Source organism: Capra hircus, chromosome 7, assembly GCF_001704415.2.
Source record: "Capra hircus breed San Clemente chromosome 7, ASM170441v1, whole genome shotgun sequence".
Taxonomy (NCBI): domain Eukaryota; kingdom Metazoa; phylum Chordata; class Mammalia; order Artiodactyla; family Bovidae; genus Capra; species Capra hircus.
In genome coordinates this window covers 92418202-92432192 of record NC_030814.1, presented here as the reverse complement: position 1 = coordinate 92432192, position 13991 = coordinate 92418202, and the positions used below count along the sequence as shown (strand labels likewise).

At 57.3% G+C, this 13991-nt stretch overlaps 3 protein-coding genes across 3 annotated transcripts; 2 read left to right on the top strand and 1 right to left on the bottom strand.

Moving 5' to 3' along the window:
• GTF2F1 (general transcription factor IIF subunit 1) lies at nt 999-7255 on the top strand. The gene is made up of 12 exons (XM_018050929.1): nt 999-1454; nt 1542-1588; nt 2073-2145; nt 3327-3520; nt 4328-4498; nt 4979-5163; nt 5723-5876; nt 5962-6143; nt 6239-6312; nt 6397-6535; nt 6717-6834; nt 6930-7255. The coding sequence occupies exons 1-12, from the start codon at nt 1443-1445 to the stop codon at nt 7132-7134; spliced, it is 1554 nt and encodes a 517-aa protein (XP_017906418.1). The 5' UTR covers nt 999-1442; the 3' UTR covers nt 7135-7255.
• Nucleotides 10430-11441, top strand: PSPN (persephin). Its single transcript, XM_013965231.2, has one exon. The coding sequence runs from the start codon at nt 10710-10712 to the stop codon at nt 11253-11255; it is 546 nt and encodes a 181-aa protein (XP_013820685.2). The 5' UTR covers nt 10430-10709; the 3' UTR covers nt 11256-11441.
• On the bottom strand, nt 11538-13186 carry ALKBH7 (alkB homolog 7). Its single transcript, XM_018050928.1, has 4 exons — nt 12940-13186; nt 12150-12323; nt 11938-12062; nt 11538-11769 (listed from the first exon to the last, which is right to left on the bottom strand). Exons 1-4 carry the CDS (start codon nt 13141-13143, stop codon nt 11607-11609), a joined length of 666 nt encoding a protein of 221 aa, XP_017906417.1. The 5' UTR covers nt 13144-13186; the 3' UTR covers nt 11538-11606.

The window sequence follows — 13991 nt, the reverse complement described above, 5'->3', positions numbered from 1 at the left end:
AAAAAGAATTCCATTTCCTCCAGGAATGGCCACTATCAGTAATGAATCTGCCCGTTTACTTGTTCTTGTTTGTCTCCCCGGTCAGACTATGTACTACAAGAGCACAGAATCTGTCTGTCTTCCTTGTCCCCGTATTTCTAGTACTTGGCATAGCTTCTGACATAATCGTAGCAAGTGAGGAATAGATAAATGTCCATAACTATCAGACACATCTATGGAGACCTGTAGTTTATAGTGCTGGCTTCCTACATTCCCCACGGACTTCCCAGAATCCAGCGCAGCAGGTGCTAAAAGTGAAAGTCAGTCAGTCAGTCAGTCAGTCGTGTCCGACTCTTTGTGACCCATGGAATTCTCCAGGCCAGAATACTGGAGTGGGTAGCCTTTCACTTCTCCAGGGGATCTTTCCAACCCAAGGATCAAACCCAGGTCTCCCGCATTGCAGGTGGATTCCTTACCAGCTGAGCCACAAGGGAAGCCCAGCAGGTGCTAACGTGGATCACTGAATACCTGACCCTGAGCATGCGCAGTTGTGCTACAATAAGGTAGGGGGGCGGGAGGAAGGGCATGTGCACACCTGGACTTGAGGAGGGGTTACCTGCATTCTCCCGCCCTCCATAACCTCCTTCCCTTCTCCCGAGTAAGCCAGCCACCCCCGCGATGTTTCCCTTCTTCTGGGGCCTCAGGGGCCTGCCTATTTGGGGCAGTTTGGACTTGCACAAACCCAACCCGCCTGAGGCCCGTGGGGTGAGCGCGCTCCATCCCCTACACAGGCCCTGACCTCTCCTGGTTCGGTTCAACGTCACAAGGGCCCCTGGCCCGTTTATTTGGCGAGATGACAGGGCTACCCCCTGGGGCTGTGGGGAGAAATGAACCCCAAAGAGGCTCAGGTAGAGCCGCAGCAGTCGGCTGCCATGGAGGCCTCGGTTGCTGTGGTAACGCGACCTCCCCGGACTCACTTCCGCAGTAAAGTAGCGCATGCGCAAATGGCCCGACAGGCCGCGAGGGTGGCGGGTTTCCTCCCTTCCTTCCCAAGATACCCCGCGGTCCTGAGATGTAATGTCACTGGGGGCGTCTCCACGTCACCTGATTGGGTTATCCGCGTGATGAGGTTATCGGCCTGATAGGATTATCGTGCTATACAAACTGCGGGCCGCCAGAGCGCTAGATACAGAAGGCGCTACCTTCAGCTGGGAGTAGGTTGCTTCCCCTAGGCCTGAGGGAGGATTTCGATTCCGGTTTAGGCGGCTGCGCAGGCGCAGACTTGGCACAAGCGGTCTCAAGCCAATCGCCGACCCAGTGCCGCCTCCGGATAGCTTTCCCCAGGATCGGTTGTATCCCGGGCCGGAGACCCGACACCTCGAGGGCGGCCTCCGAGGGACGCGCACCCGGAGGGAGGCGTAAAGAAAGGTTCTGATCGGACCCGGGTCAATCGCCCATCGCCCATGGCGGCCCTCGTAAGTGTGCGGCCAGGCGGTTCGGCTGCGGTCCCGGAGGTGGCCTCTGTAGCCTCTCACTCACTGTCCTGCTTTCTCTCCCCTCAGGGCCCCAGCAGCCAGAATGTCACTGAGTATGTCGTCCGAGTTCCCAAGTAAGTCCCTGACCCTACCAACCCCCTCTCCCTCCAGAAAAGGATTAAAATCTCGAGGCTCCAGGAGTGTCTGATTCTTCTTCCAGGGCTGGGGTTGAGCCGAGGCCTCTGGGGCATCACTGTTTTTTTAATAGAGTGAATGAATAAGTACATTAATATACAGTAACACGCAGCCTGCCTGCCTAGGATTCCCTCAGCCAGGAATGGCAACAGTGACTCTACTGGGTGGATTCTTTTTGATCCTGCGAAATTCCGTTATAGTATTTTCCTCCTTCAGGAGGCAGTCCCTGCCTGTCCACCCCCCTGCCCAGGGCTGAGTTCCCAATTATCCCATCTTGGGTTCCCAGAAATATTTGTCCCTAACTGATCTCTGGGTTTTTTTTCATGGGTCCCCAGTGTTGCCCAGCACAAAGAACTGAGCCTGGGAGGGTTTACTGAATTAATGAATGATTAACTGAGCACTGCCTCTTTTTGCCCATACCAGAAATACCACCAAAAAATACAATATCATGGCTTTCAATGCAGCCGATAAAGTCAACCTCACTACTTGGAATCAGGTAAGTCCGAGTTCTGAGGGTGTGAGAAAACCTGACCCTGGATTTGATGTAATAGTTGCTTGGTTGTGATAGTAACGGAGGCTTAGGATCCTCCCCTCTCTCCACGTGCAGATAAATGATAACTAAGGCCCAGGCTGAGCCTCTGGGCACCCCTGAGGACAAGATATGTGTGGCCTTGCAGGAGGCTTTCTCCTGAAATTTGTGCCCACTGATGGGCATTCCTGGTCGAGATCTATCTGGGCAAGAGAGGAGGGGGCTGCCTCCTAGAGGTGACTCAGAGCCCCTATTGTTGGAGACTCCAGAGCGGTCTTTAGAAACTGTTTTAGTTGCAGGCTGCTCTAGCAGAATTCCAGAGACTGGGTGGTTTGTAAACAACAGACATTTATTTCCCACAGTTCTGGAGGCTGGAAGTCCAAGATCACGGCGCCAGCAGATCTGGTGTCCTGGTTCATAGCTGGTGCGTTTGCACTGTACTCTCACCTGGGTACACAGCACTCTGGAATCCTTTGTTAAAGAGGGCACTTATCCCACTCCTAATAGGCTGCAGCCTCACAACCTAATCATCATCTATCAGAGGCCCCGCCCCCAAATACCATCACACCGGAAATTAGGTTATATGCATTTGGGGCGAATTCCCTGTAGATACAGCGGTTAGGACTCTGGCCCATTCACTGAGGGGGGCCTAGGTTCCATCCCTGGTAGGGGAACTAAGATTCCAGAAGTCCAAGATCACAGCCAAAAAGAATGCATTTTGGAGGCACGCAAACATTCATCCATAGCAGAGGCTATTAAAGGGTTACAAACAGTCTGTAAAGAGATTTGTCCACTGTGGGGTCGAGGGCAAGTGAAGGGAGAACAGGGCGGAGGTGAAGGCTCTGGACCAGGTGAGCCTGTGTTGGGGTTTGCAGCAAACAGGTTACGAGAAGTTATTGGACTCTGGGGTGTCTTTTTTTTTTTTTTTTTAATTTTTCATTTGGAAATAACTTCAAACTTTCAAAAAGCTGCAAAAACAGACATCGCAGCGGGCTTTAGACAGATCCCTTCGCCCACATTCACAGAGCCCCTTTTCGCCAAGCGGGAAGTTGGCTCTGAGGGTCCACCGCTCAGCCTGCGGGGAGGAAGGTGTGTTGTTGGATGGGGAGCAGGCTGCCTGATGAGAAGTCTCGCCTTCCGTCTCCCAGGCCCGGCTGGAACGAGACCTGAGCAACAAGAAGATTTACCAAGAGGAGGAGATGCCGGAGTCAGGCGCCGGCAGCGAGTTCAACCGCAAGCTCCGGGAGGAGGCGCGGAGGAAGAAGTACGGCATTGTCCTCAAGGAGTTCCGGCCGGAGGACCAGCCGTGGCTGCTGCGGGTCAACGGTAAATCAGGCCGAAAGTAAGTGCCCCTCCCGCCACTCCCCGGTACCCTCGGCCGAACTTCTAGGTCCTGCAGCTGGGGGTGACAGCTCATCCACCCGTGAAGGGGTTTTCTTGGGGAAGATGAGCCAAGGGGATGCTCGAGTGTGTGCTAGGGATGCAGGAATCCCGGCCTGCCGTCCTCCTGCGCCCAGCCAAGGACTGCCCAGAGCTGAGGGTTGGGAACCGTGGGGGAGACAGAGATTAAGGGAAATGAAGGGCACTCCGGTTGAGCAGCCAGCACGAAGGCGTGAAACATCGAGCCCCAGGGACTGTCACAGCACACGACAGTGGCAGAGTGGGTGGACTGAGAGGGCTGAGAGTGCCAGGGCACAGCGGGACTGTGGGTAGGCTGGGGCCCTGGGCAGCATGAAGGCTGTAGGTGGGGAAGGGGCACTCTGTAAGACTGCCTGCACATGGTGGGGCAGAAGGGGAAGGATGGAGGCCCGGAGGGAGCTGGGCTGGCAGTGGTTCAAGGAAGATTCCGGAGGGGAATCCAGAGGGGTCTGACACTAGAGCGCTGTGCTCTTTACGGCCCATCTAACAGGTCCTTCCAGAAAGGACCATGTCGTGTATAGTGCACAGGAGCCCTAAATCTGCTCTGTGAGGGCAGGAAGCCCCCCTTTTCCAGATGTGGGAATCCAGGCTCAGGCAGGGCCAGCCTTCCAGCCTCAGGTTTTGCTGGGAGAACCCAGGTGGCCCTGGAGAGAGGGATGCAGGGGGTGTTGTCTGGAGGTGGCACTGGTCCTTCTTCCCCACACAGACTGTGACCTTGAACTCCCTGCAGGTTCAAGGGCATAAAGAAGGGCGGCGTGACAGAAAACACCTCCTACTACATCTTCACCCAGTGCCCTGATGGGGCTTTCGAGGCCTTCCCTGTCCACAACTGGTATAACTTCACGCCGCTGGCCAAGCACCGCACGCTCACGGCCGAGGAGGCTGAGGAGGAGTGGGAGAGGTGAGTGATGGGGCCACGCCTAGAAAAGGGCTGCAACCCCCCGACATTGTGCCTGGCTGGGAGCTGGGGACTCAGCGGTGAGCAAGCCAGATCTCTCCACTGCTCGGGAGCACCCAGTCCAGGGGGCAGATGGACTGGAGACAGCGGGGAGAGGGACTGGAGAAGTGGGGAGTTGGATCCGGTGCTAGGGCGTCAGCATCACACGAGACATTCTCCTGAGGGACTCTGGGCAGACAGGGAACCAAAGGAGGGCCAGCTCTCCCTGTGTGCTCTCAGGGTCTTTCTGCCACGTGCTTGTGTCCCCATGTGTGGGGTCAGGTCGTCCCTCTCATCACCTAAGTTGTGTCAGTGGCTCTCCCTTCGGGGCACACCTGGTGGAAGTGCAGGGAGGCACCAGTGGATGAGGCCCACTCCCAGAGGGGGTCCCCGGAGCCAGGCCCGCTGCCAGCCCCTGCTGTAACACTGCCCCCCGCCCCACAGGAGAAACAAGGTCCTGAACCACTTCAGCATCATGCAGCAGCGGCGGCTGAAAGACCAGGACCAGGACGAGGAGGATGAGGAGAAGGAGAAGCGCAGCCGCAAGAAGGCCAGCGAGCTGCGCATCCACGACCTGGAGGACGACCTGGAGATGTCGTCGGATGACAGCGAGGCCAGTGGCGAGGAGGGTGAGGCAGATGTAGCCAGCCCTGGGCAGCTGGGGCCGCAGTTGAAATTAATTCAGGTCTTGTGTGATGACTCAGAAAAGTGAATGCCCCTGAAAGGATTGCTTGGTTACTTGCAGACCCCTGGATCCCCCCAGGAGCTTGGCCGCTGGGGGAAGCACCAGGGCTGGTTAGGAGGCCCCGGGAAGGTCTTTCTCAGCCATGGGCTCGCCTGGGATTTCCATGGGAATGGCCTTAAGACTGGCCAGTTTGAGTCGTGCCAGCAGCCTCTGGGCCAAGGGGTGGTCTCTGGTTGCCCGGTGGCTGGCTGGCCCAGGTGATTTAGGGCAGCGATGGCGGCCCTGAGTGTGAGTTAGAGAAAGGGGTTGTCTAGGGGTGTGAAGTTGGGATTGCTTGCTTGGTGGTGGGTGATTGGTACAACCCTGGGCCAGCTCTCTGCCTCTTGGAGGAATTAGGGCCGTTCCTGGCATCACCACAGCCCCTGAGATGTCCAGGCATCATTAGATACACACAACACGATGCATGCCCATCTGAGCCCCTCACCTTGTCTGTCCCTCCCCAGGTGGCAGAGCCCCCAAGGCCAAGAAGAAGGCACTGCCCAGCAAGGGGGGCCGGAAGAAGAAGAAGAAGAAGGGCTCAGATGATGAGGCCTTTGAGGACAGTGATGACGGGGACTTCGAGGGCCAGGAGGTGGACTATATGTCCGATGGTTCCAGGTGAGGCAGGCGGGAGGCGGGTGTGAGACCCTGGGCCGGCCTGCAGACGCGCTCACTCACCCTCTGCCCGCTCTCTGTCTTACAGCAGCTCCCAGGATGAGCTGGAAGGCAAGCCCAAGCCCACGCAGCAGGAGGAGGGCCCCAAGGGCGTGGATGAGCAGAGTGAGAGCAGCGAAGAGAGTGAGGAGGAAAAGCCGCCTGAGGAGGACAAGGAGGAGGAGGAGGAGAAGAAGGCGCCCACGCCGCAGGAGAAGAAGCGGAGGAAAGGTGGGTTGGTCCCTCTGAGGCCCTGATCTGGGACAGGGCTGAGAGCTGGCTCAGGGGTCTCCGGTCCTGACGTCCCCTCCTCTGGTCCCTTGCAGACAGCAGCGAGGAGTCCGACAGCTCGGAGGAGAGTGACATCGACAGTGAAGCCTCCTCAGCACTCTTCATGGCGGTAAGGCCCAGCCGAGGCAGGGCTGGCCAGGGAGGACGGTGGGGGGCCCCTCTCCTGACATGTTCTCAGTTGCGATCTCCACAGAAGAAGAAGACGCCCCCCAAAAGGGAGCGGAAGCCATCAGGGGGCAGTTCCAGGGGTAACAGCCGGCCAGGCACGCCCAGCACTGAGGCAGGCAGTACTTCTTCCACCCTCCGGGCAGCCGCCAGCAAGCTGGAGCAGGGTGAGTAGTACCCCGCCATCCCACCCTGCCTACCCTACCCCGCTGTTGACCCCATCCTGGTCTTCCTGTTCCGCATCCTCTGAGCCCCTTGCACACATGATCCCAGCACTGTCCTCCCACCCCCCTACCCAGTGGTCCAGCCTCCCAGACCTGGTCTCAGTCCCACCGCCACCTCCCACAGGGAAGCGCACCAGCGAAACGCCGGCAGCCAAGCGGCTGCGACTGGACACCGGGCCCCAGAGCTTGTCCGGGAAATCCACTCCTCAGCCCCAGTCTGGGAAGTCAACCCCCAGCAGTGGGTAAGTGGGAGAGCACATCAGGGGCCGGTGGGGGGTGGGGGTCAGGGGGCTCAGGGACAGAGGACGCCCGCTGACACCCAGCTCCCCACCTCCAGTGACGTTCAAGTGACTGAAGATGCCGTGCGCCGCTACCTGACACGGAAGCCCATGACCACCAAGGACCTGCTGAAGAAGTTCCAGACCAAGAAGACGGGGCTGAGCAGCGAGCAGACAGTGAATGTGCTGGCTCAGATCCTGAAGCGCCTGAACCCTGAGCGCAAGATGATCAACGACAAGATGCATTTCTCCCTCAAAGAGTGACGCCCCCCCAATAAACATGCTCTATTTTCCACAATCCTCAGGGTCTTCATACCAACGACAAGATGCATTTCTCCCTCAAGGAGTGACGCTCCCCCCAATAAACATGCTCTATTTTCCACAATCCTCAGGGTCTTCATACCCACACTCGCTGCCTCTCGTCCCGCCGCCTGTAGACACCTCTTAGGACTTAACCCTCTCCTTAGCCCCTCAGCGTCCTCCATGGAGCTGCTGGCTGATTTCTTTCAGCTCTGTCTTTCACTTACTTGGCTGGTTCTCTCTTCAGCTGTGGCTTATCCACCTCCTGAACCCATTAAAATTAGGGCTTCTCAGGTGGCTCAGCGGTGAAGAATCTGCTCTGCCTGTGCAGGGGAGCAGGTTCAATCCCTGGGTAAAGAAGTTCCCCTGGAGGCAGTAGCACCCAACTCCAGTATTCTTGTCTGGGAAATCCCATGAATAGAGGAGCCTGGTGGGGCTACAGTCCATGGGGTGGCAGAGTCGGACATGATTGAGCACACATGCACAAACCCATAAGTACTTAGTGTCACTGTCTTTCAGTTCTGCAAAGTATGTTTCTCTTTCAGATCAGTAGGTCTATTTTGAGTGTATGGCCCCTTCTGTTTTTGATGCCTTCTTTTCCATTGTTAGTTTAAACATCCTTGTCTTACAGTCTCCATCACACTCACCTAGTACCTGAAGCAGACGGGCATCCTGTTGTTTTCAGACGCCTCTTTATGATCGTGTTTGTGACCTGGGATAGGGGACTCGTTCCTAGTTCCAGGCTCTGTCTCTGGGGCTCCTGGCAGGCCTGCTTTGGAGGCAAGTTCTTTTTTTTTTTTTTTAATAATATTTGTTTTTATTTATTTATTTGACCGTTCTGAGTCTTAGTTGCAGCATGTGGGAACTAGTTCCCTGACCAGGAATCGAACCCTGGGCCCCCTGCATTGGGAGCATGGAGCCTTAGCCACTGGACCACCAGGGAAGTCCCAGGCAAGTTCTTCCAGAGGGTTTTTGCATGTGGCCACCAGGTACCCCAAAAGTGGTTTTTAGGTGGTGCTAGTGGTACAGAACCTGCCTGCCAATGCAGGAAACATAAGAGACCCGGGTTTGATCCCTGGGTTGGAAAGGCCCCTGGACAAGGACACGGCAACCCACTCTAGTACTCTTGCTTAGAGAATCTCATGGAGAGAAGAGCTTGGCGGGCTACAGTCCCTAGGGTTGCAAAGAGTCGGAAATGACTGAAGCAATTTAGCATGCACACACGCCCCAGGTGTGTCATTCTAAGATTCTCAGCTCTTGATTCTGTCCCAAATGGCCACAAAATCCCAATCCCCTGTTAGTGGTCTTGGCATCTGGACACTACTTTTCAACTTCCCAGTGGGGTTTCTGGAGCTTCCCTTTAGAGTCTCACAAGTTGGTAAGGCGTTTATTTTATCAAGTATGGCTAGGCATTCTGTAAGCAAGAGGGTTCTTTGAGTTCATGGAGAGTCACGTTGCTGGAAATGGAACTTGGCAGCAGGAACAACGTTGAAACCCCTGTTTGAGTGATCTGGCTGGTGGCAGGATGCTGGAGATGGCAGGTGGAAAACCTCCCCACCCAGTTCTACAGGCCCTTGGCTGCCAAGTCAGAATGCCTGAGATGTCCGGCTAATTCCCAGGAATGTCCCACTTCGTTCCAACCTCCTTCCCATCCTTCCGCCAGGACTTTTGTGAAGGAAGTGCCTGCCCCTTACCCTGACAATTTCACCCCTGCTCTGCCTGCCACGTGGACTGAGGTCTGAGGCCTGCCCCACCACACCAGTCTACATGCCCCAGTGGTTCAGATCAGGAGCCTTGCATTCAGCAGGACTTGGGGTTCAAACCCCATCTGTGTCTCTTAATTCTGGGTGACTTTGTATAAGTGACAGTCCTGCCACCCACACCTCCCATCTGAAGGTAGTCTCAAGCAGTTGAGAAGAAAAAAGCACACCAAAATCACTGAAGCAGTCCCCCGTGGGTGATGCTGCGGTCCTTTCCTACTTCTTGATACAAAGGGCAGTGAAAAGCCCTGAGCTTGCATCTTGGCTCACCTGAAATGGATGAGTTCCTGAAGCACATGTCCTGGATCAAAGGGATGGGATTGGTAGTTTCTGTAGCCAGTGTTCAACTGCCACTGGTTTATACTGCTACCAACAGGCGTGCCCATTACAAGCCCCCAGCCACGGGTAAGCAGACTCTGACATTTGCCAATCTTAGAAGCAGTTTCACCTGAGTTTTAATCTGGTCTTGCCTGCATTGAGTTCAGGCACCGTGTCAAACCTACACAAGTTGCTTGTATTTCAGGACCTCCCTGGTGGTCCAGTGGTTAAGGCTCTGGACTCACAATGCAGAGACACAAGTTGGATCCCTTGTTCAGGATCTTGCATTACATAGGACATGGCCTAAATTTTTTTAATTGAAAATAAAAAAGATGCTCTCATTTCCTTTGCCTCGAGCACTTTGTGCGTGCTTAGTCTCTCAGTCATGTCCAACTCTTTGCAACCCCATGGACTGTATAGCCCACCGGCCTCATCTGTCCATGGGATTCTCCAGGCAAGAATACTGGAGTAGGTTGTCATTTCCTTCTCCAGGGGATCCTCCCAACCCAGGGATTGAGACCCGAGTCTCCTCCATTGCAGGTGAATTTTTTTCCATCTGAGCCACCAGGGAAGCGTCTAAGAGGCTCTTAACTGCTCGGTACCAGCCACCCTGCTACACACTAAATATGTCTTCTGTCTGTCCTCAGGACCTCATGTGGGAGGGACTCTGTTACCCCATTTCATGGCTGAGGATGGAGGCTTGCTTCCCCAGGGTGATGAAGGGCTGAGAGATTACTGGAACCAGGGCGGGGCTTAACCTCCCCTCCTGCTTTGATGCCCTCCAACCCCAGGTAGGGCTGGGGTCCCAGGGGACTCAGGTTGGCCTTCCAGAGACAGGAGTCCCTGCAGGGTGTTTCTTGCCCCTGGTGTCCCAGCTCTTGGCAGTCCCCAGGCCTCTCCCTTTTCCTGTTTTGATACTGCCTGGGCCAGACCCGGAGGCAGGGCATGATGTCTTAATCCTCCAGGCAGGAGCCATGATGGATTCCCCGTCAGTTCACCCACCTCTTCCCTGCATGCACATCCGCTCTACCTGGTGCACAATGTGGGGGCTACTGGGCCCCAGCACCCTGCCCGAGAGGGGAGGACCCCCACTGGGAGACCCGTGGGGCCCCCCAACCCTCCCTCCAGACAGCAGGTGGGGTGGGGACCCCGAGTTGCCCTCCCTGAGCTCGGCCCTGGCTGCCGACACAGCACTCGTAAATCAGGGGGTGGAGGGGGTGTTGGAAATGGGTCTGTGGAATGTCTGGATAGGATACGTGTGTGAGGGGGTGTGCGCCCTTAACTCTTGGAAGGATGGGGTGTGGGGCAGAGGAGCGGGGCTGCCTGGGCCTGAGGTGTGCGACGTTGGAACCATCGCAACGAGCAGCGGCCGGAAGCGATGAGGTTAATTCCCCAGCTCGGGCAGAGGGGGGATAAATTGAGGGTGCCGGGCATCCGCATCCTCAGGACCTGCCCGTCACCATGGCCACAGGAAGAGTCTTGCTAGGCTCTCTCCTTCTCCTGATCCTCCACTTGGACCTTGGTGGGAGCCAGGGGGCCTGGGAGGCCCTGGTGGCGGAGAGAGAGCTCTCATCCGAGCCAGCGGTGGACAGAGAGACCCAGAGGCCACAGCTGGGTAAGGACTCCTGGAACCCTGCGTGCTCCCCAACTCCTTTCTGCCCAGACTCTGCCTGCTGTCAGCTGCCCCTTGTCCCCACAGGGGCCCGCCTGCGCCGAGCCCTGACCAGCCCGTGCCAGCTGTGGAGCCTGTCCTTGCCCGTGGCCGAGCTGGGCCTGGGCTACACGTCGGAGGAGACGGTCATCTTCCGCTACTGCGCCGGCAGTTGTTCCCGTGGAGCCCGCACCCAACACGGCCTGACGCTGGCCCGACTGCGGGGCCAGGGCCGAGCCCATGGAGGACCCTGCTGCCGGCCCACCCGCTACACCGACGTGACCTTTCTCGATGACCGCCACCGCTGGCAGCGGCTGCCCCAGCTCTCGGCGGCGGCCTGTGGCTGCGGTGGCTAAGGATGGCCGGCCCGGGGCCCTGCAGCCGCTGGAGGAGCTCAGCTGACTTATTTACTGGAGGCCCAGAGGCTGAGGCGAAGAGAGGGGAAGGTGGGCTGGGGCCACCAGCAAGGGGCTCAATAAAGGAAACTGCTCCTCTAGCCTTGTGACTGTGTGTTCAGCTGGGAATGCTCCTGGTCGGGGGAGGGGGAGGTGGGGGGAGGCAGGTGTGGTCCTGGGCTTCCCAAGCAGATCCTGGCCTTCCTGGAAACAGCTGGCAACAGGAGGCCAGCTTGTCCATTCTCCAGCATTATTCACAACTTTATTCACAAACACGGTGTCCTGAACAGCTTGGGGTAATGGTCCAGGAGCTCAGCAGGCTGGGGGCGGCTGCCCAGGCTCCCCCGGCCCCATCCCTTCAGGGAGGGAGCGGCAAATCACCGAGATGCGTCGGCCCCGGGGAATCCGACGCTCCCCAAAAAAGGACTCTTCATCCCGAAGGATCTCGTGGGAGAAGTCATAACGAGCCGAGCCCCTGCAGGAGAAAACAGAGGATGTGGCTGGTGAGGGTGGCCCTAGTTCCAGGCAGACCAGCCCTAGGGGTAGAGTCTGCCGTCAGGGCTGAACGACAGAAGGTGTTCCAAACGTTGAGTGGGTGTCTTGTGAGTTACTGGTGCAGTGCGGGCTCCTTGGCTGCCAATACCTAAGGATGTAGAGGGAGCCCGGCTCCAGCAAGAGTTCCAGCCACTCCCCTGGCTCCTGGGTGTGCACCAGTCGCATGACGCTAGGAGACAACAGGGACAGGCCGGCAATGGTGGATCCGCAGAACTGGAAGAGGGGACATGGCAGAGGGTGGGTTTTGGCCTGGCCAGCTCTCCCCCAGCTGGGAGCTCCAAGCCACTGCTCTCTGCCCACCTTGATGCTGTCCACGTGTGGCTTGATGTAGCCCTGAGGTTCTAGGTCCAGCACGTGCACTGAGGAGAGGAGGGTCTGGCCAGGTCCAAAGGCGGCTGCCTGCACACGCCGCAGGATGGCCCGGCTTGCCTCTGACCAGCGCGACTTCTCTGTCTCTCGGAAGCCGTGGATGGCCTGCCCAGAGCGCTCAGGTCAAGCCTGGAAGCTTCCAGGGGTGGGGAACAGGGAAACTGAGGCATTGCCCAGCGCTGGGGAGGGATTGGTGGGGAGGGTGGTGGAAGTGCAAAGGAAAGGCCTGGTTTTTCCAGCATGACACTTGACCCCACCCGCAACTTTCAACTTTGATCCTATCTACCCCATGATGTTTTCTCAAATCCCAACCCCTGCCAGATCTGGGTCTAGCCTTAGTCCTTTCTACCCACCATCAGGGTCCAGTTCAGTCCCACATTGCGTCCCTAACGTTGGCCTGGTTCCCATATTCACAACTTGATTCACCAGGTCCCCTGACTCCCCCCCTCAACCCGTGACCCTCCCTCATCTCGCTCCACACCCGTTTCCATCCCTAACTTTGGTCCTGTCCCCCAAACACCCTTCGTTCTGCCTCGTTATGGCCCCGCCCACATCTCCAAAGCGCTCTTCCAGACCCCAAGACCCGAAGCATCAAGACAGCGCCCCCATTCCCAGGCCCCGCCCCAGATGTAGCCCCGCCCACCAGGCGCTCCACCCCGCCCGGCCTCTAACGTCCCAAGCCACGCCCCTGTGGCTCCGCCCCCAGCGCTGCCAGCCTCACCGCATCCCAGTGGTCGTATTCGTATCTGCGGCGGCGCAGCTCGGGTTCCAGCTCGCGGCTCAGTGTCTCCTCCTCGGCCGCGCTCAGGAAGCCGGGCCTCACCACGGCCGCGTCTTGTAGGCGGCTCAGCACGGCTGCGCCCGAGCCCCGCACCCAGCCCTGCTGGGAGACCGTTCGCAGTACCACCTGCCCACCTCCGGCCATAGCCCCGGAGCCGGGTCTTGGAAGGGGGGGGGGTCAGGGCCACGCCCCCCTCCCCAAGGTCATTGGCTGTGACTGCACTGAGTCCCTCCAGCAATTGGCCTTCCTCAGAGTCCCGCCTCTCGCTCAAGGTTACTGGTTGTTATTCGGCTCGTCCTCTCAAGCTATTGGCTCTTCCCAGAATCTGCCTGCTCTCCGGCGCTATTGGGCCCTTTCGACCACAGAGACTCAGACTACTAGTTGTGCCTCAGGTCCGTCTTCCAGAGGGCGGGGCGGAGCGGTGGTGTCAAAGGCTAGGTCGGCCCGGGGGTCAGAGGTCAAGGGTGAGAGAAGGACTGGGCCAAGGCTATGAAGTTAAGGTTAGAGTCCAGTCAAGCTGAGCTGTAGGAGTTAGGGGAGTGACATTAAGGCTGTGGTTATGGGGTGGGACCAGGTTTGTGGACTTACGGGTTTCAGTCAAAGGTCAAGGCGAGGAGCCTCCCATCCCGAATCCCACCCCCCACCCCCCATCCTCATACAAACAGGCTGGCTTCCAGTTTAAAACAGTATATAAACTGTGTTGGCCTTCCCTGATAGCTCAGTTGGTAAATCATCTGTCTGCAATGCAGGAGGCCCGGGTTCGATTCCTGGGTCGGGATGATCCCCTGGAGAAGGAAATGGCAACCCACTCCAGCATTCTTGCCTGGAGAATCCCATGGACAGAAGAGCCTGACAGGTCCGTGGGATCGCAAGAGTCGGACACAACTTGGCGACTAAACCACCACAACCACCATAAACTGTTTATGTACTTTGTTTGTGTGTTTAAAAACAGTATATAAACAAAAATTCCTCTTCCTTTAAAGGCAGAATTG

Excerpts from the sequence above, each read along its gene's own strand:
- GTF2F1 (XM_018050929.1), top strand. Across the intron at positions 6,144-6,238 it reads GGAGAAGAAGCGGAGGAAAG|ACAGCAGCGAGGAGTCCGAC; the intron begins GTGGGTTGGTCC and ends GGTCCCTTGCAG. Across the intron at positions 6,835-6,929 it reads AAGTCAACCCCCAGCAGTGG|TGACGTTCAAGTGACTGAAG; the intron begins GTAAGTGGGAGA and ends CCCCACCTCCAG.
- PSPN (XM_013965231.2), top strand. The coding sequence starts at position 10,710 with ATGGCCACAGGAAGAGTCTTGCTAGGCTCTCTCCTTCTCCTGATCCTC.
- ALKBH7 (XM_018050928.1), bottom strand. The coding sequence starts at position 13,143 with ATGGCCGGAGGTGGGCAGGTGGTACTGCGAACGGTCTCCCAGCAGGGC. Across the intron at positions 12,324-12,939 it reads AATACGACCACTGGGATGCG|GCCATCCACGGCTTCCGAGA; the intron begins GTGAGGCTGGCA and ends CGCTCTGGGCAG. Across the intron at positions 11,770-11,937 it reads GGCTCCCTCTACATCCTTAG|GGGCTCGGCTCGTTATGACT; the intron begins GTATTGGCAGCC and ends TTTCTCCTGCAG.